Raw genomic sequence first — 21,974 nt, 5'->3', positions numbered from 1 at the left:
ACTAAATTCTCCTGAGAGGTCATTCATTCCTATTCCCTATTATTATCAGGGTCAGATGACACCCAGGCGTTCCTTCTTTGGTTTCATTTTACAAAAGATGTTGAAAGGGTAATTTGAAATGGAGACATAACAGAGGGAAAAAATATACTATATTAAAGAAAGTATTAAATATGATTTGAAATTACATAGAACATAAAACAAGGTAGAGTACATGTACATACACGTAGCACACATAGATATCTCAATGATAGATTTGATAGATAAGAAATACACAGATGATATAGATAGGTGGATATTATCTGTCTAGAGATAAATAATAAGATTGATTTATATTAGGGAAGTTTAAAAACTAAGCAGTACTATAAAATAACAGAAGGACTATTTGGTAGTAAAATAATAAAATAATCAAATTGACAATAACAATCATTTGTAAACCTATGTATAGAACATAAGTATTGTTCATATGTAAAACATCTTCCCATTTTAGGAAAAAAAGATTAAAAATAGACTTAGTAATCTAAAGAATGCCAGGCCTAGGTATATGGGAACACAAGAACTGAAAAGGCAAGCTAATTAAACATTAATAGGTTAACGTTCTCTAAGAAATAAAGAAAACTAAATATCTGATTTGCATAAGTTGGAACACAAATGCATTATATAATACACATAGCTGTAAATAAAAACAAACTGGCACTAGTATACTAATAAAGATAAAAAGAAATATATAAAATAAGATGACCTAGGATGTATGTGCCCAGTTTGGGCATTGAATTAGGCAGTACTGTGGAGTCACCCAAGGGTGATATCTAGACACTCCTAGATAGATACTGAACCATTGGAAATGTATATTGAGTCAAAGAAGGAGAAAGAGGGTTTGGTGTTTTGATAAATATGCAAACATAAGCATTTAAGTTTGAAAACTTGTAAACACATTGTAGACCTGATTCTCGCACTGATATGGTCACTAGTTATCGAAAATTAATTGGTTTTAGTAGTTCTACATTGTCTACCTTTTCTGCTTATCAAGTTCCTAACACCAGCAGGGGTGTTGCTTCTCTAGACAGTAGCTGAGAATTGACAGGAAAAGAGGACTTTTACAAAAAACTTTTAAAAGAAAAAAATATCTTACTCAAAATGTATAGTTGCAATCTTCATTGTTCTCCAACAGATGACCTGTTATCTAGAATGTTTTCGTCAAAATTTTATAAAAAACAGTGATTTTCTACAGCTACTGAAGAGCACATCGCATGTTTTATTAATCAAATTATTTTCAGTCTACACTTGGCAGCCAGAGTTTTAACATGTACATGGTTCATCCTTAACTACTGTGGGTTTTACTGATTTTCTTCTTAGCTGAACTTTTACAGCCTTGATATTTTATGTCGCATAATTTGGCATTTAATCACGTACTATCATTCTCAACTAAAATGGTAGCCTTTGCTATTCCTGTACTTCTACATTTTCCAAACATAATGGTGAAAGCCAATATTTCCTCAGTTAAATATATGGTTAACAGTTACTTGTCATAGCAAAAACAAACAAACAAAAAAGTGTCAAGAAGTGTATATTTCTCAATCCTGTTGTTAAACACTATGTCATGTCATCCAGAATCATTGAGAAACTGAATTCTAGAGCAGCACAAATCAAAATGTGGTCTGTAGACACCTACCAGTTGATATATCATTTATTATCATGCTGACAATAGTATGGAAATTGAATATAACCACTTAAAGTCTTTTATAGCAATTTGACATTGACATAATATCCATGTGCATGATCAGTGGACCTATCTCCTTGAACAGGATTTAGACCAGTTTGAGTGTTGTCAAACTTGCCTGGAAAGTTTCATTGGGTGAAACTACCTATTGGTTTAAAAAAATAAAAAAAAAAAGATTTCACAACACCCAAAGTGATTGTTTGCCACAGTTTTAACAAGCACTGATTTTAAGCATTCTATTTTTTTCTAGTGCTCTTTCCCTGTCTCTTTTAAATAGGTTTTTTTTTTAAATCCCAAACTCACAATCCAAATCTATCACAATAAATAGTAAATAATGGACCACTTGAAAAAATAGTGTTTACTTTATCAAATGCAATAGAATGTAAATAATGTTCTCATTGAGGTTTTGTTCAGTTTATCATGAATCAAGGCAAATGAAAACAAGGGTTCTTTTGTATTTTATTGGAATGTTTAGGCTGGGAATCCCAGAATACTTTTTATAACTGTGTGGAAACATATAGGTGTATAATCAAGGTTAGGCTAGTTGTGAATTTACTAGATATAATATCCTGCTTTACAATATTAAAAAAGTAGATCTGACAACAATATATCAAACAATTAAATATGCATGGCTATCTCTCATATTGAACAACTTTTTTGAATAAAAAAGAAACATGAAGTTAAACTACTTTCCCCAAATTTTTATTGAGATCACTGCTTAAAATGCAAGCGATATAACTACTTTTTTCTGTAATTATATTCAATTTATCTTATTGTATTTGCCATTTAATGTATTAAAATGGCATAAACAGTATAGATCATATTATTCAAAGCCTAAGGAGTTGAGGCAATTTAGGGGCTGCTTTGCCTTAATCTGGCCTATTTTAGAAAACTTTCATAGCAGGATGTTGATTCTAGGATATCATGGTACAAAGACCACATTACAGAAATTTCCATATTTTCTTTTAACATAAGAAGAATGTATTTATGTCTTTCAGTGTTACAATAAAAATGGAGCTGATTACATTACACTATCATAAACTGAGGACTGGTTTATCTTTTGAGACAGCATATTACTGATGTTAAGAAAACAGGCTTTGAGGTCAAACAGACCTAGATGCAATGTTCACCTTCACACTCAGATTGGCTGTGTTTGTACTCCTTTTAAGACTTGTTTACCTCTAGTATGATATTACCTATCACATAGGATTATTAAGACGGTTAAATGCATCATGTCTAAAAAGATCAACTGCACAATAAATGTTACCTGTTATTTTCACATAGGAAATTCTCTATATGCTATAATTCATGAAACCTAAAATAGTCTACACATTTTTCATACAGTTTTGTTTTCAATTTTTAAAAAATTTTTGGAGAGAAGTTCACTGTGTATATTTAAGAGTTGCATGGAATTACTTTTTAAGTATGGAATAACTGTTGCATATGTGGTCAGGAGAACTTTTTTTTCCCTTTATCATTTGGCAGTTCTGTGATATCGAGCAAGTTATGTGACCTTTCTCATTTCCCCATCTGGATTATGACAGGATTAAATTAGGATATTGTCAATTGTTTTCATAAATGAAAATGAACAAACAAACAGACAAACAAACTAAAAATCAAGACATTCAAAGCTACCTGAATTACGTCTACTCTGCTTAAACAGAAAATGTTTTACTGGTTTATAAAAATATTGCATTAGGTTAAAATAGCTGACTAAAAAAAAATGTGTAGAGTTTTAAATGTCAAATTCCTATAAGATGTAAGAGAAGAAAATTCGAGATGTTTTGTAAATGCAGGACTAGATGGTTTGTGTCTTGGTTGTTTTGCTTCTGGTAAATGAGCAGGAATCCTGGCTAGAGGTGGTCCAGGTGCCAGTGGGCGCTGAGAATCCCAGGGGCAGGGACTTAAAGTCTGTTGGGAAAGGCATACATTTGAAAAATAGAAACATCAAATTAATTATCAAGAGCAAAGATTTTAGGTGATGTTGAACAAACACTAAATAAAGTTTGGCAAATTTTCTTTTTTTTAATTTATTGCAGTGACAATTGTTAGTAAAATTACATAGATTTCAGGTGTACAATTCTGTATTACATCATCTATAAATAGCTTTTTGGTGGAGTCTTTAGGGTTTTCTATATATACCATCATGTCATCTGCAAAGAGTGACAATTGAATTTCTTCATTCCCAATTTGATACTTTTATTTCTTTCTCTTGTCTGATTGCTCTGGCAAGGACTTCCAACACTATGTTGAAAAGCAGAGGTGATAGGGGACAGTCCTGTCGTGTTCCTGAACGTAGAGCAAAGTGCTTCAGTTTTTCACCATTAATTATGAGATTACCTGAGGGCTTGTCATATATGTCCTTTATTATGTTAAGGTATTTTCCTTCTATACCTATTTTATTAAGTGTTTTAATCATAAATGGATGTTGTATATTGTCAAATGATTTTCTGCGTCAATTGATATAATCATATGATTTTTGTCCTTTATTTTGTTTATGTGATATATCACATTGATGGATTTTCAGATGTTGAACCATGCTTGTGCCCTGAGGATGAACCCCACTTGGTCGTGATGAATAATCTTTTTAATGGGTTGTTGTATTCGATTTGCTAAAATTTTTTTTAGGATTTTTGCATCTGTATTCACCAGAGATATTGGTCTGTAGTTTTCTTTTTTTGTGTTACACTTACCAGGTTTTGGTATCAGGGTAAGGATGGCCTAATAAAATGAGTTAGGGAGTACTGTCTCTTCTTCAATTTTTTGGAAGAGTTTGATGAGGATTGGCATTAGATCCTCTTTGAAGGTTTGATAGAATTCACTAGTGAAACCATCTGGTCCCGGACTTTTGCTTTTGGGAGGGTTTTGGATGACTGATTCAATTTCGTTACTGGTGATCGGTCTGTTTAGATTTTCCAGTTCTTTATGGTTCAGCCTTGGAAGGCTATGTGTTTCTAAGAACTTGTCCATTTCTTCTAGGTTATTGAAATTGGTGGCATATAATCCTTGATAATGTTCTTGGATGATCCTTTGAATTTCTGTGGTGTCTGTGATAACTTCCCCTTTTTCATTTCTGATTTTGTTAATTAGTGTCTTCTCTCTTTTTATCTTAGTGAGTCTAGACAAGGGTTTGTCAATTTTGTTAATCTTTTCAAAGAACCAGCTCTTTGTCACATAAATTTTTTTTATTGTCTTTTTGTTCTCTATTTCATTTAGTTCTGCTCTGATTTTTGTTATTTCCTTTCTTCTGCTGACCTTGGGTTTCACTTGTTCTTCTTTTTCTAATTCTTTAAGGTGTAACATGAGGTTATTTATTTGGGATTTTTCTTGTTTCTTGAGATAGGCCTTTAATGATATAAATTTCCCTCTTAAAACGGCTTTCGCTGCATCCCAAAAATTTTGGTAGAATGTATTTTCATAGTCATTTGTTTCTATGTATATTTTGATCTCTCCTCTAATTTCCTCTTTGATCCAGTCGTTCTTTAAAAGTATGTTGTTTAATCTCCATGTATTTGTGTTTTTTCCTGCTTTCTTTTTGCACTTGATATCCAATTTCAAAGCCTTGTGATCAGAGAATATGCTTGGTATGATTTCAATCTTCTAAAATTTGCTGAGGCTGATTTTATGTCCCAATATATGGTCTATCCTTGAGAATGTTCCATGTGCACTAGAAAAGAATATATAGTGTGATGTTTTAGGATGAAGTGCTCTATATATGTCAATTATGTCCATTTCATCTAATGTGTCATTTAGGGCTGCTATTTATTTATTTATTTTGTGCTTGGATGATCTATCCATAGCTGTCAATGATGTATTTAAGTCCCCTGGTATAATTGTGTTTTGGTCAGTTTCTCCCTTTAGTTCTGTTAGTACTTGCTTAGTATATTTCAGTGCTCCCTGATTGGGGGCATAAATATTGATGACTGTTTTATCTTCTTGTTGTATAGCCCCCTTTACCATTATGAAATGTCCATCTTTGTCTCTTGTTATCTTATTCACCCTGAAGTCTGTTTCATCTGATAGCAGTAAGGTCACACCTGATTTTCTCTGATACTATTTGCTTGGAGTGTCAATTTCCACTCTTTCACTTTGGGTCTATGATTGTCCTTGTAGCTGAGATGTGTCTCTTGGAGACAGCATATGGTTGGGTTTAGTTTTTTGATCCAATCTGCTACTCTGTGCCTTTTTATTGGTGAGTTCAGTCCATTTAGGGTGATTATTGATATGTGAGGATTTCCTGTCATTCTATCTTTAGTTTTCTGGTAAGGCTCTGTCTCCATTGTTTCTTTGCCTTTTTGTTGTTTATTATTTCTGTGTGGTGGTATTCTATGATGTTTCCCTCTGTTTCTTCTTTTATTACAGTATATATTTCAGTTCTGGATTTTTTTTTGAGTGGTTACCCTTAAGTTTATGAAAAAGAAAGTTTGATATTTAGAGTATTCCATTTTCTTCAGCACATTTACTATCTCCATTCACATATTCCGGTTCAGATCTTTACTCTCCCCCTTTTCACGTTTCGGTTGCCACAAATTGTCCCTGTTGATGGTGGTCGAATAGCCTCCTTTAGTATTTCTTGTAGTGCAGGTCGTGTACTAGAAAATTCCGTCAGCTTATGTATGTCTGGAAAGGTCTTTATTCCTCCTTCATATCTAAAGGATATCTTTGCTGGATATATTATTCTTGGCTCATAATTTCTCTCTTTTAATAGTTTGAATATTTGGTTCCACTCCCTCCTGGCTTATAGAGTTTCTGCTGAAAAATCTGATAATAATCTAATGGGCTTTCTTTTGTAGGTTACCGTGTTCTTTTCCCTGGCTGCCTTGAGGATTCTTTCTTTGTCATTGATTTTTGACAGCTTCAAACAATGTGCCTTGAAGAAGGCCTGTTGGAATTGAGGTGATTAGGTGTTCTATTTGCTTCTTGGATTCGAGGATCCAATTCTGTCCACAAGTTTGGGAAGTTCTCATCAACAATTTGTTTGAATATATTCTCTGTTCCCTTCTCTTTTTCTTCTCCTTCTGTTATGCCCATTATTCTTGTATTGCTCTTTGTGACAGAGTCAGAAAGTTCTTGTAGAGTTCTTTCATTTCTTTTAAGTCTCAAGTCTCTTTCCTCTTCCATCCGTGTCATTTCCAGGTTTCTATCTTCGATGTCACTGATTCTTTCCTCCATCTGGTCAACTCTACTACCTAAGCTGGCTATTTCATTCTTAATTTCTTCTATTGAGTTCTTAATCTCCAGAAATCATATTTGGTTCTTTTTTAAAATTTCAATCTCTTTGGTAAAATGTTCATTTTGTTCTTTGATTATGTTTCTGAGTTCATTAAACTGCCTTTCTGTGTTTTCTTGCATCTCGTTAAGTTTTTTCAGAACTGCAATCTTGAATTCTCTGTTAAGTCACATATTTCCATATCTTTAAATTTCTTTGCTGGAGACTTTTCACTTTCATTCTGAGCTGTCTTGTTTCCTTGGTTATTCGTGGCAATTACTGATTTATTATTTCTCTTCCTAGACATCTACAGGAGTGGTTTCTGCAACAGGTTGATAACAAGAGGTCTTTCTTTTGTTTTCCCGTACTTGTTGGTAGAACGTTTTATTTTCTCTCCGACTGCAGCCTTTTTTTTCCTCTCTCACACGGTAGTGGTATGTTTTCTCTGCACTATTCCAGCTTTTCACACAATGGGAAGATTCCCTGGGAGACAGGGTTCTCCTCTGTTAATAGTTCACCTGGGTCACTGGGCGCAGTGTCCGTGTGGGTATGAGGAGAGCTTTTGAAGTTCCAAAGCTCTTCCTGCACTAGATTCAGAGCCCGTATGTTTCAGCAGTTCTGTTTGCTCCTGCAGGGATCCTCCCAGATAGGTGGGGCCCGGGGCGGGGTGAGTCGTGAGAAGTGGCCCAGAGCAATGGTGGCGACCACCACCACAGCTTTTCTTGCTTCCACAGCTCCCTCCCCTTTGCTGGAACTAGTTGGGCTGTGAATCTGTGTCTGCAGTCCACAGTTCTCAGAACAGCAAATTTCTGTACTTTTGATCTGACGCTGCTACTGTTCTGCTTCTAGCACCGGGCAGGTGGGGGCGGGGCGAGCTCTGGGAGGGTAGGGAGGGGGCGGCTAGTCTCAGTGCCTAAGGCTTCCCTTCTCAGCTCGGCAATGAGCGCTTAAACCACCGTTTTCAGCCTTCTTCCCTCAGTCTTTTTTCCGAGGTCTCTGTCGGGAGCGTTGGGTTCAGCCGTGTTATATGCTGTCCCTCAGCCCTGTGGGCCATAAGCGGAGCCCTCGCAGTCCGAGTTCTTCCCTCTCCCGCAGCTGCAGTAGCTCCGGGATGCAGGGAGCTCGGAGCACTGAGCCAGGTCTGCGTCCTGCACCTTTGCGGCTCCGTCTCCGCACTTCTCCCTTCCCTCCTATCCCGCTTGCGCGATTCGCCCACCTGTAGGTGAGTTCAGTAGTGGGCCTCTTTGTCCTGCCTGTCTGGTGTGCAGGGAGTCCTTTGTGGAGTTATTATTGTTCGATTAGTTGTAAATTCCAGGGGAGCTTTACAGAGGCTCACCTCACACTGCCATTTTGATGACGTCCCTCAAAAATTTGTTTAAATGGAAAGCTAACTTTAAGTACTAAAGGAATTAGACAATTATGGTATGCAAGGTCTGAAAATTAAGCTCGTGAACTCATCCTAGAAAAATTGCTACATACCTCATTGCTGAATATCACTATGGTTACCTTCAAAGTACTCCCTTTGGGAAGCTATGCACCAACCCCAGCTCCTAGTACATCCTTCAAAGTAATTTTTCTGGAATGGCCATCAGAACTGTCGTCGTATTACCCTTGATGTCCTGAATGTGATCAAAATGTCTTCCTTTCAATATTTCCTTTATCTTTGGGTAAAGAAAGAAGTCATTGGGGCTCAGATCAGGTGAGTAGGACATGTGTTCCAGTATAGTTATTTGTTTACTAGCTAAAAACTCCCTCACAGATAGTGCTGTGTGAGTTGGTGCATTGTCGTGATGCAAGAGCCGTGAATTGTTGGCGAAAAGTTCAAATTGTTTTCATCTAACTTTTTCACGCAGCCTTTTTAGCACTTCCACATAGTAAACTTGCTTAACTGTTTGTCTAGTTTGTACAAATTCATAGTAAATAATCCCTCTAATGTTAAAAAAGGTTAGTGACATCCTTTTGACTCTTGATTTGGACTGATGGAATTTTTTGGTCACAGAGAATTGGCTGACTTCCATTGTGCACTTTGATGCTTTGTTTCAGGGTCAAATTGGTACCCCTATGTTTCATCGCCAGTGATAAAATGGCCCAACACATTGTGTTGCCTCTCCAAAAGGTCTTGGCAAACTTCAACTCTTCTCTGCTTTTTTTCATCGGTGAGCTCCTTGGGGACCATTTTTGCACACACCTTTCTCATGCCAAGATTTTCAGTTAAGATTTTTCTAACTGTTTATCTATCGAGGTTTACTCGGTCTGCTTCACTTCTCACAGTCAGCTGACAATTTTGATGCACAATTTGATGGATTTTTTTCAGTGTTTTCATCAGTTCTGCTGTTACTGGCTGCCCTGACCTCTCTTCATCAGTGACACGTTCTCTCCCCACAGAAAAGCATTTAATCCATTTGTACACTGCCTGTTCATGACATTATCCACATAAACTTGGACTAATATGTCCTGGATTTCACTTCCACTCTTGCCAAACTTAACAAGAAATTTAATGTTTGTTCATTGCTCTAATTCAAACTTAGACATTCTCCTGATGACACACAAAACCACGCAACAATAATAATGAATGCCACTCAGCAAGACACCAACATACATCAACATGAACACAGCTGTGAGACACTGATATACCAAGGTTATGAAATCTTACTGATCTGTTTGTACAGTGCTGCTAATGTAAGTGCACAGTGGCAAGTTTGCAAACTTAATTGTCAAACCACGTATACGTGGGTTTGTTTCTGGGTTTTCAGTTGTATTTTACTGGTCTGTGTGTCTATGGGATTTTTTTGTGTTTTTTGTTTGTTTGTTTTGCCAGTATCATACTATTTTGATTATTGTCACTTTGTAGTACCAATTGAAGTAAGGGAGTGTGATACATCCAAGCTTGTTCTTTTTTCTCAGGATTGCTTTGACTATTTAAGGTCTTTTGTGATCCCATACAAATCTGATAAGTTTTTGTTTTATTTCTTGAGAAAAAGTGCCATTGGGATTTTGACGAGGGCTATATTTTTTATGAATTGAATTTTTTCTGTTGTACGTAATTTCACAATGCAGTTGGTGACATGTCATCTTGATCAAGTTCTTCCATCTTCCCACATTGTCGACAGCAGAAGCAAGAACCTTATTTGGAATATAGGCGTAGTAGTTTTTGCAACACTACTAATGACTGGGAAAGAAAATTATTCTAAAGTGTGATAGACTTATCTTCAAAATTATAAGGCTGTTTATAGGATAATTATTTGCATTTTTACTTTTAAACTTTATTATAATTCGCATGTAAATTTATTCCACATTGGAATGCCTACACTGAGTAATATTACACTTTACTTGTTAGGTCAACTTTTAAAAAAAAAATAGCATTGGATATGTTGTTTACTGGTTAATTATTATTGTAAATGACTTTACATTCTATTTCTTATAGGTATGACTGAAAGCATATTGGCTACATAATTTGTAAACATATGTATTTTGCTATGTTTGTGCTAATGAAATATAAAAAATAAAAATAGATCCATTTTTAAATCATATTTTGTAAACCTTTAGAAAGAAATGTTACTAAAAGAATAATTTAGCTCTGCATTCTCCTTATTTATAGGTAGGAAGATAAAGACCAAAGCTACATTTTCCTTGGCCTTTCTCTTTAAAAATATATCTTTACTTATTATATTGCCAACAAAATTACATTTTTCTAGTCTTTTATTTATTTATTTATTTATTTATTTATTTATTTATTTATTTTTTACTGATATATAAAACAGGGGTTCCTCCACACTATCCAGTTCATAAAATGGAGTAGCAGCATGAAAACAACATTGAATGAGAATTCACCAAAACAACCTGTGTGATTTAGTTCAATGCTAATCTTTTAAAATACATATACATTATATAATGTAATGTGCTATTATTTTATTCCAACTTCAAGTTTCCAAATAATTTCAAAAATGAGCTCTTAGATATGTTATAGTTTTGTGAAACCATAAAAGTAAATAACTGTATGTTGAAAGTTACACGTTAGAGAGTTATTGCACTTTGATAAAAAATATATTAGTAAATAGATTTTTAAATATGCTAAATTCATTTTCTTCTGCTCTTATCATAGGGAATAATTTTTCTTCCTAGAAGTGAGATAGGACTGTTTGTTGCTCTCTCTCTCTTTTTTTTTTTAGGATGGAAAAAAGAACACTTAAGAGAGAGTCAGTAAATGGATCCAGTTCTTAAAACAGGAAACACTTCAGTGGTGATTTTAGGCAGTCTAGGTGTACTGCCATAGTGGTATCATTCCATAGTGTTTCATGTTACATTCTCTTTAAAGCTGGGCAGATGAGATTCAAAATGGGGTGGAATAATTGCCTTGTTGTTTGGCAAGAACTAAATGAATGTCAGGTTTTGCCATTAATTTGCTAAATAATCCACAATATGTCCCCTAAAAATGCTTTAATAAAATTTTGAAAATAAATTACTAAAATAGAAAAAAAAAAGGAGATTTAATGGACAATAAATTAGCAGCTTAAGAGATTAAGAGATGAACAGTAGTTTTCAGGTTTAGTTTTGTTTTTCTTATAATTCTTATCATATAGTCATTCATATCTTAAATTTCAACATACAGAACATAAAATCATTACACAGCAAAGGATATGGAAAACTACAAACATCATTTTAAACGTTCAGCAATAAATTTTAAAAAAATTAGCAATTCAAACATTTAATAAAATAAAATTAAAGATATGAATTTAGTGAATTTTTTTCTTCCTGAACCACATCTCAAACTACACAAACTGAGATTTATGACCTATCTAAAATGATATGAAAGAAAAGACAAACCTTCAGTCTTAAATTGCAGTTTTTACAACTCTTGTTGAAATACAAAATGTAAACAATGAGAATTCCATCAAGAGCTCAGAAAATTAAAGTTACATAGAAATTTTAAGAAATTTCAAGAAAAAGTACTATGACTTAAATAAATAATTGAAATTATAAATCAAATCCATAAAAAAACATTTGAAAATTACGTAACTTTCATATTTAGAAAGAAGAAAAGTTAACAATTATATAAGCAAAACTGTCATCTCTCATAAAGAAACCCCAATAGAAAATATCTGATGTTGATCATTCAAGAAATACCAGTTCTGAGCATATGATTTAAAGTGATTAAATGTAACTGACTGCATGCAGTGGACTGGGGATAGGATGGCATCAGTTAAGAAACTACTAGTTTTCATCTAAACCTTTTGTATTATTTTTACCATGCAAATCTGTTACTTTGAACAAAGAAATAGGTAATTTTTTTGTGTGACTAAAACTAAATTTTAGTACAGAAAATGCAGTTTAATACCCGTATAAAATAGGTTTATATGATTCTGTAAATCTCAAGTAAAAAAGTTGCATGTTTAAAGACATTTGTAGGAATAATTTTTTAATAAGTTAAACTCTTCAATTTTACCTTAAGAAGTTTCTGTTGAAAAATCCAAGTTACATTAAATTAATGTAAACACACTTCTTCCTAAAGTGCATAGAATGTACTCTTATTACTCATATAAAAATGTTTTAAAATTATAGCAATAGATCGTCTGACAACTACAACAGTGTGGTTGTATTTATTCAAATAACTTGGCTGGTTCCTATTAATAATCTCTTAAAGACTTAATATGCTATCTTAGAAAAAATATTTAACCCAATTAATATGCAATAAAACTCCATGAAAATGCTGATTCACAATTTACATCTTCCCACCACTGCCCCTCCCAATGTTAGGTTTACATACTTAAAGTCTAATAGAAGCACAATATAAGAATTTTAAAATACAGTGGTTTTAAATAAAATATTAGAAACTCTCTTTAAGTCTAGACTTCAAAGACCGATTTCATAAATATGTTTTTTTCAAAATCTATAGAGTAATATTCCAAGGAATAGTTAGAGGTAGTTTACATTACTCTGTTTAGGAAGCTCTTTGCAGGATATCCTTGTAACCACAAAGGGACTAAAGCTTACATTTTTATCATTCTAGAACTCTTTGTAAGTTAAGCCATGTTTGAATAGAGACCCACTGAGAAAAGAATAAGTGGGGAAACATTTCGATTACCTTTCTGAAATATACAGTGGTATTGAATTCAAAAGCTTGCTCAATGGCTTCATGGGGAAATGAATTGTCTGCATCATGCAAAGGGGCTGGTGTTTTAACAAGTATTTTTGTAGACAGAGTTTGGAGAAGTGATAATTAGAATAGAAACAGAATGAAGTCCCAGAAAGGGAAATTTGCAAGTATTACTAAAGGGATTGATGAATACCCTGAAGGCGCACTGCCAGAGGTGAGAGAAATGTGGACTGCTGTGTTTCCCATTTCTAATCTCTTTTAGTTTTGTGATATCTAAGTATTCTGGAAACTGGACAACCTGTTGTTACGTACAATTTTCATTCTAATAGAGTACTCATAGCATTTATTTATAAAGGTAAAGTAATTTTCATATGTGAAAATTCCAAACCTAGAAAACAAACATTTTATAAGTGATTGAGATAAACTTCCTGTAGAAAGTATGTTTCTCTGCAGTTCAGTGTTATTTAGCATTAATACCAGGGATAGAGCCTCTATGTCCCAAAACGTAAGGCCTATGCATGAAAAGACACATGTGATTTTCTTTAAGCTCTCCTATGTAGTACCCGTGAGAAAATATTTAACACCATGGCATGTGTGAAGAACAACAGCTAGATCCATAATAAGCAAACATAAAAGTAATTGAGTTAGAAAAAGTATTAAAGATTGAAAGAGTCATTGGTAAGCACGAGACAATAGTTGAAAACCAAAAGGGTGAAAAAGTTGGTAATTTTGGAAAAGTCTGTCATACCTGAGACTGTAATTTAAATGTTTTGCCAAACTTATTTCAGTTTTAGTTCTGAATTTATAAGTCTGGAATAGAATTCGATTTGCTTTAAGGTAATACTAGAGGTGACAAGATGAAATCACGTGTACAACTCGGATAAATATAGCAAGAATCCTATCTAGTAAGGCAACATAAAACAACAACAACAACAAAAACTAGAGATGAAAGTATAACTGAAACCATGTTATATGAATTCTTACTAACTCACTATCAGAAGTTGAACCCTGATGTAATCTGACATTGCACCAAAATTGAATTTTTATTTAGAGCAAGCAAACGGCATCTTCTGAGAGGTTTGATGGAAGGTTCTATATTCTAAATATTTCAGTTTTTCTCTAAACTTTACTGGCCGATGAGTTATACTAGGAATTGCACTGCTACTCTCTTAATATCAGCAGTGACTTTCAAAGATATTATATTCATGCTTAATCCTTTTTTGTGCGTGGGGGAAAAAAAAAGATTGATAAAGACTCATTTCCACTACTCACACTCATGACATTTATCTTCTGAAATCTAGATGAACTAGCCGCTTTTTCTATAATGGAACTCCAAACTATCTTATACAGAGCTTTACACAGTACATTTTGACTATGTGATACTGAATGAATAGATCCATGGTTATATTTACCCTGAAACAATTCAATGATAAATTATTCTATGAAACATTTCTGTTTACAAACACAGTAAATGAACACTAAATGTGGAAATTGTAAAATAAGGAGACATATTACAGTGAGGAGGAAATTAGAGCTGTACATATTTAAACTTAGAGAATGCATAAAAGAATGAAGAGCCCCAGGCCCTACGCAATGGAATTTTCACTAAATTCATTTAACAAATGTTAGTTGACTCCCTGTCATGTATAAGGAATTGTACTAAACATGGTGAGAATATAAACACTAATTAAATAAGGTCCATGACTAAAAGAGATAGTAAGATATGATGGTTAATTTAATATGTCAACTATGTTATGATACCCAGTTATTTGGTCAAACACTAGTCCAAATATTGTGAAGGTGTTTGTGGAGGTGATTGACATTTACAATTAGTTGGCTTTACTTTTTAAAATTATTATTAAATTTATTGGGGTGACATTGGTTAGTAAATTATATAGGTTTCAAGTGTAAAATTCTATAATCCATAACCTACATATTGCACTGGGTGTTCAATACCCAGAGTCAGTTCTCCTTCTATCACCATATATTCGATTCCCTTTATTCTCTTCTACCACCAACCTTTCTCATTACCCTCTGGTAACCACTAAACTGTTGATTGTGTTTATGAGTTTTTGTTTGTCGTTTTTTTGTTGCTTTCAGTTTTATATCCCACGTGTTACTGAAATCATATGGGTCTCGACTTTTTCTGTCTGATTTATTTCGCTTAGCATGATAATCTCGAGATCCATCCATGGTGTTGCAAATGGCAGTATTTCATCTTTTCTGATGGCCGAGTAATATTTCACTGTATATATGTACCACAACTTCTTTATCCAATCATCTATCTAAGGACGCTTTGGTTGTTTCCATGACTTGAATAATGCTGCAATGAACATAGGGCTGCATATATCTTTAAGGATAAATGTTTTCAGGTTTTTTGAATAGCTACCCAGGAGAGGAATTGCTGGGTCATATGGTAATTCTATTCCTAACTTTTTGAGAAATCTCCATAGGGTTTTCCATACAGGCTCTACCAATTTACATTCCTACCAGCAGTGTACTAGTATGAGGGTTCCTTTTTCTCCACAGCCTCTCCAACACTTGTTATTACTTGTCTTGTTAACGATAGCCACTCTAGCAGTTATAAGGTGGTATCTCATTGTGCTTTTGATTTGTGCTTCCCTAATAGCCAGTGAAGTTGACAATTTTTCATATATCTGTTGGCTCTTTGCATGTCTTCTTGGGAGAAGTGTCTGTTCAGGTCTTCTGCCCATTTTTTAATTGGATTGTTTGTATTTTTGGTCTTGAATTGCATGGGATCTTTATATATTTTGAATATTGGCTTCTTATTGGAGATGTTATTTTAAAATATCTTCCATTCAGTTGGTTGCCTCTTTGCTTTGTTAACGGTTTCTTTAGCTGTGTGGAAGACTTTTTAGGTTGATATAGTGCCATTTGTTTATTTTTGCTTTTACTCCCCTTGCCATTAAGGTCAAATTCATAAAATCCTCTCTGAATGCAAGGTCCATAAGTTTAGTACCTATGCTTTTGTCTATGCATTTTGTTGTTTCAGGTTTTATGTTTAGGTCTTTGATATACGTTGAGTTAATTTTGGTATATGTTGACAGATAGCAGTCTAGTTTCATTTTTTGCATGTGGCTTTTCCATTTTCCCAGCACCATTAATTGAAGAGGCTTTCTTTTCTCTATTGTATGTTTTTGGCTCCTTTGTTGAAAATGATCTGCCTATATATATGTGGGTACATTTCTAGGTTCTCATTTCTATTCCATTGGTCTGTGTGTCTGTTTCCTGTCAATACCATGCTGTTTTGACTATTGTTGTTTTGAAGTATAAATTGAAGTCAGGGAGTGTGATGCCTCTGACCTTGTTCTTTTTCTCAGGATTGCTTTGGCTATTGGGGTCTTTTGTGATTCCATACAAATTTGATGATTTTTGTTGTTGTATTTCTTTAAAACCATGACATTTGCATTTTTATGGGGATTGCATTAAATCTGTATATTGCTTTGGGTAATACGGCTATTTTAACGATATCTATTGTTCCAATCCATTAACATGGAATGTCTTTCCATTTCTTTGTGCCTTCTTTAATTTCTTCTTCAAGAAAAAAATGTCTTACAGTTTTCCATGTATAGGTCCTTCACATCCTTTGTTAAGTTTATTACTAAGTATTTTATTCTTTTTGTTGTAATTGCAAAAGTATTTTTTTCATTCTTTTTCTGAAATTTCATTGTTAGTATATAGGAACACAATGGATTTTTGTAAATTGATTTGATAGCTAGAAACTTTACTGTATTCATTTTTTGTTTCTAATAGTTTTTTGGTGGACTCTTTAAGGGTTTTTATATAAAGAATCATGTCATCTGCAAAAAGTGACAATTTGACTTCTTCATTCCCAGTTGGATGCCCTTTATTTCTTTACCTTGCCTGATTGCTCTGGCAAGGACTTCCAATGCTATGTTGAATAACAGTGGGGAAAGGAGCCATCTCTGTCTTCTTCCTGATCATAGAGGGAAAGCTTTCAGTTTTTCACCATTGAGTATATTAGCTGAGGGTTTGTGGTATATGGCCTTGATTATGTTGAGGTACTTTTCTCCTCTACCCATTTTATTAAGTGTTTTAGTCATAGATGAAGGTTGTATCTTGTCCCTTAAATAGAACAGATCACCCTCCATAATGTGAGTATGCCTGATCCAATCAGTTGAAGGCCTTAAAATTTAAGAATGAGGTTTCTCAAAGGAAAAGGAAGTCTGCCTCTAACTTCAAAATAAACATTCTGCTTGCATTTCCAGTCTGCCTACAGATTTCAGACTCAAGACTATAATAGCAATCTGTTTCTGAGTTTCCAGTCGGCTGATCTAAGCTGTGGATTCTGGACCAAGGCTACAATTTGAACTTTTATCTGAGTAGCTGGCCTGTCCAACAGAGTTCAGACTTGCCACACACCCACTATCATTTAAACTAAGAACTTAAAATAAAGACATAGAGATAGAGAGATAGAGATACAGATACACAATAGATATAGATAATCCTATCAGCTCTATTTCTCTGGAGAAAAATTTCCTCTCATGTAGTACTCCATAAGTTTCTTGTGAAATTATTATATAATTAGATACTTAAATCTTGTGGAATGTAGCACCAAATAGCTTACATACTCTGAAACATACATCTCTCTTGTTTAAAAATAGAAAACAAAATAATTTCATATAAAAAATAAGTATTTTGTTCTACACTTATTTTCAAAGCATAGCATGATCAATCTCTCCTTATTTCTACTCCTGTATATTTGTGTATCATGAAAATGGCTGTTTATAAGTATTCTAATTATTTAAGCTTATCTCACATTAAGGAATAAAATATAGAGCAATATTAAATAAATATCCATTTACCCTAGCTTATATATCATATATATGGACTATAATATTTATGCAATATGTCTTTTTTTGTATAAATGAATGCCTATATTTTCTACATTTAGCAATTATAATTGCAACATAGTTTAAGGCATTTTATCATTCTCCATATTATTCTTAGTGCTTTAAAAAGTATATTGGTCAGATGAAATATCTTTGTATATTAATTTCAACATTCAAAGCAGTAGAAATGTCATAAATTCACACACACACACACAATTCAATAGTTGTTCTTTTCTTAAAAATACAAATCTGATATTTATCACTCTTTTATTAACTCTTCCATAAGAGTATAGTAATGTTTGAAACATAGGAATTTTTTCTATCCTTATATTTCTTTTCACTTCTCGAGATGCACTCCTTCATAACGTCATAGTTTTAAACAATCGCACACGTATTGAGTTAAATTCTTTCCTTTATTTGAAAGAAAAGATCATTAGATTACTTTATCGTACAGAACATCTGAAGGAAAGCTGAACTTCTTATCTCATGCTCACAGATATTTTCTTTTGCCCGTTCTGGGCATGACTTTAAGGTATAAATTGTTGTCTATATAAGTATATCAAAATAGGACAACAACACTGACTACTAGCAAGCTGGAAATAAGAGTTGAACATAAAAGATCTAAACTATGGCATTAATGTCTATTTTACTCATATCTCATGGCCATGCCAACTTTAAAAATGAGTATCAAAAGAGGGTTACACAATGAAGTCTGCCAATAACTTACCTTATTTCGGATGTTTGGTGTATGTACGAACTTATGGGGAAGCACATAAGTAGCATATAACTTTAGTATTACACATTTTGGTTTGCATGTAAATACATGGATATATATTTTATATATATATATATATACACACACACACATATATATGTGTATATATATATATATATATGATGCCAAATATATATATATATATATATGATGCCAAAAAATGTATACACATTTTAAGAAAGGAAAACTGTATTAAAATTCCAATACTCAATATATACCAATAACAAAAGATGAATACAAGTCATGTTTGACTTCTTCAATTACAAGAGGTTCTCAAAGTGGTTACCATCAGCAACCAGACACTTCTGATTATGGCAAACTACTGCTTGAGCAACGTTGACCAAAGTGTCCACTTGTATACACTTTTGTGGCACCCTGGTAGATATCTGTGGCAGTATAAAATAATTATATTTTCTTATCATCATGCAAAAAATATTTCTAATATGTATAATCAATACCCATTTTGTCAGACATTCTTTTATTTGCTGAATGCTGTACCAAAAGTTTACAGAAAAAAAAATATTTCTGAGAAAGGTAAGGTACACGTCAATAAATAAAGGAATTTATATTTTCCCATGTCAATCTAAATTGCTCATTCCCTGACACCTCATGAAAAATGAAATGAAGAGTAAAAGGGAACCAACATTTATAAAGCACTGAATACACCCCAATTGCCCATCAGATTTGTTACATGGTATTTTCTTTCATTTTGTTAAAGTAAATATTGCCTACTAAAAAATGGGAAACATTTTAAATTAAAAAGCAGGTGGAATTGAGTTCATTTTTGGTATTTCACTTCTATTGCCTTTATTTTAATTGCAAACCAGTATTTAGGAATGCACAATATATTATTTATCAACTTTAAATATAAAACCTGCATAGAGTAACAGCCAATATTATAGTTTTAAAATTTTCTTTCCAAAAGTCTTCTACATTTTTTTTTCCATTTTATTTCCAATATATAATTGTACTTAACACAATTGCTGCATAAAAATGCAAAGGAATAATTAAAATACTTGCCTGGAATCCAAGGAGCTTTTCACTAGGTTTGATGTGCCTCTGAAATTCACATTCTATGGGTTGTATCACTTTGATTCCATCTTCATAAAAAACATAGAACATGTTTCCAATTCCCAGACCTTAGAAATAGAAAGACATTTAAAAGTTCAAAATAAAATTATGAGAAAACTTGAAGACCAAAATTCAGTGCCTCTCATCTTAATGACAGGATATCAATTTGTGAAGTCATGTAATGTTAATAAAGCTAACCACATGTGGCTTTTATTGTGTGCCCAGCCAACTTTTTGACATTATGCAGACTTTCTACTTTATTCTTCCATATCTAAATTTCTTTAATATAATTTAATATAACATTAATATAATTTAATGAATGTTTCACAACTTTTAGAATAATTACAAATGGAAATTATAAACTCTTTGATGCACAAATTTTGTGTGATGCCTTCTCCACTTAAATTAGGTGTTAAGAATAAAAGTACTTTTTGAAGAACCATGTTTATTCTAGTATTTCTATTAGGGTTTCCTGGAGAAAATGAAATGTCATTCTTTGTAGGAATGTAACTTATACGAAGACTTTTAGAAACAAAAAGACCAAGTTCCTCAGATTTTGGAGAAAGTGTATTTCCATAAACTAATTTTTATAAATATAACCCTAAGAGAGGTCTTATATATCATTGTTTTACACTGGCAGTATTTTGGGTTTATTTCTATACTTTAAAACTTGAATTAATTTAAGGTTTCAGAAAAAGCTCAGTGTAGTAACTTAAACCATACTTTAAACATTTTTTTCACACTAGAGATAAGTGTGTGGCATCTCAAAAATTGATATCACTTTATAAATCCACACCTAAAGGGTTCAAAATGCTACAAATGAGATACCTGGAATGCAGTTGGGGTTAACTGAGGCCTGCACCTGGGGAGCTTCTGCATATTCTTGCATACCTGTTCTGTTTCCTCTGCTTGCCTTGTTCCAACATGCCCAGAACTGACAGTACACATGTACATGTATATGTACATGTATATGTAGTAGGCCTTCCTTTCTGAGTCTCACCTGTGAGGCTCCCTTGCCCAGTTGTATTGATTTGCATAATCATCTTTATCCAGTCTAATTATATTTTATATGATTTAATGATAGCACATGTTCTTTAAAAGATAAGCAATGATATTGAAATCTTGAAGTTTGGAAGGCCAAACCATTGCTGCTTAAAATGCTGCAAAATTGTATTCTGCAATCAGGAATATGAATGTTTAAACCCGGCACTACTCTATGTCCAGACTGTTTGCAAAGTTTCTTGAAAAATGTTCGGCCCCTACCATACTCATTTGTTACTTTACCATTTCCTGTACACAAGCCAGTCAGTGGGATCACACTGCATTATTGCTCTGATGAAATTCCTGCGCTATATTTTCTTCTAAAATCCACTTAATCCATCCAAATCACTCTTTCAAGTCTGAGGGACTATTTTCTTGCTTTTAAAAATATGAATCACACATCAGCATTTTTAGAAAGCATAAACTATTTTCCAGGATACAAGTTATTGAAAAAATACAGATATCGTGATGCAAGGTTTAGTTTGTTTTTGCATTTTATTGTTTTCAGTGGGAAAATAACACCTATGGGTTTATAAAATGGTAATGCCGACAAAATACCACACATAAATATATTGCTTAAAATAATAATTATAAAGTGAACAACTATGCATCAATCACTCTGCTATGAAATAAAACTTTACCTATGCCTTCGAAGTCATCTATGAGTTACTCCCTCCCCGCCCACAAGAGTTATATTTTGCCACTATTTTTGCTGGACATATTTTGTTCATCAAAAGTTGTATTTATGTTTCAGCAGAAGAAATTATGATCTTAATATATGATGCAGATGTGTTTCTTTTTAAATTTGCTGCTATAATATTGTACCTATATACATTTATTATAAATATACCAGGCACCGAACAATATAAATTATGTGATGATGAGAGATGTCGGTAATTAAAGATGGAGATTTTCATTGCGAGGATTTATTAGCTTTATTTGTACAGAAGCAATAACATATTTTATATATTTGTTATAAGTATTAAGTTTCTATGGCCTAGCATGTTTTGTTATGTTTTTCTTTTTGAATGTGGGGATGCAACAAAGAGAAATCAACTCTATTCTCTGGATTCAGACAGCTCTGAGGCAAACCATGATTACAGAACTTACTGAGGTACCAGGGTAAAATTATTCAGTCTGTGTCATAATTTCCCCATCCCAAATTCAGAGACAATAATTATATTTATATTACA

The 21,974-nt window shown here is 33.3% G+C and overlaps 1 protein-coding gene across 1 annotated transcript in view; it reads right to left on the bottom strand.

Annotated features, from left to right (window-relative positions):
* FSTL5 (follistatin like 5) overlaps positions 1-21,974 on the bottom strand; it is a 631,294-nt gene that overhangs the window by 65,064 nt on the left and 544,256 nt on the right. Inside the window, exon 12 of the mRNA XM_033135298.1 lies at positions 19,690-19,808. Within this exon, the coding sequence (XP_032991189.1) occupies positions 19,690-19,808 (119 nt within the window). The remainder of the gene's footprint in view (positions 1-19,689; positions 19,809-21,974) is intronic.

This window comes from Rhinolophus ferrumequinum, chromosome 18, assembly GCF_004115265.2.
Source record: "Rhinolophus ferrumequinum isolate MPI-CBG mRhiFer1 chromosome 18, mRhiFer1_v1.p, whole genome shotgun sequence".
Classification (NCBI taxonomy): Eukaryota; Metazoa; Chordata; class Mammalia; order Chiroptera; family Rhinolophidae; genus Rhinolophus; species Rhinolophus ferrumequinum.
This window is presented reverse-complemented; position numbering and strand designations above follow the sequence as displayed.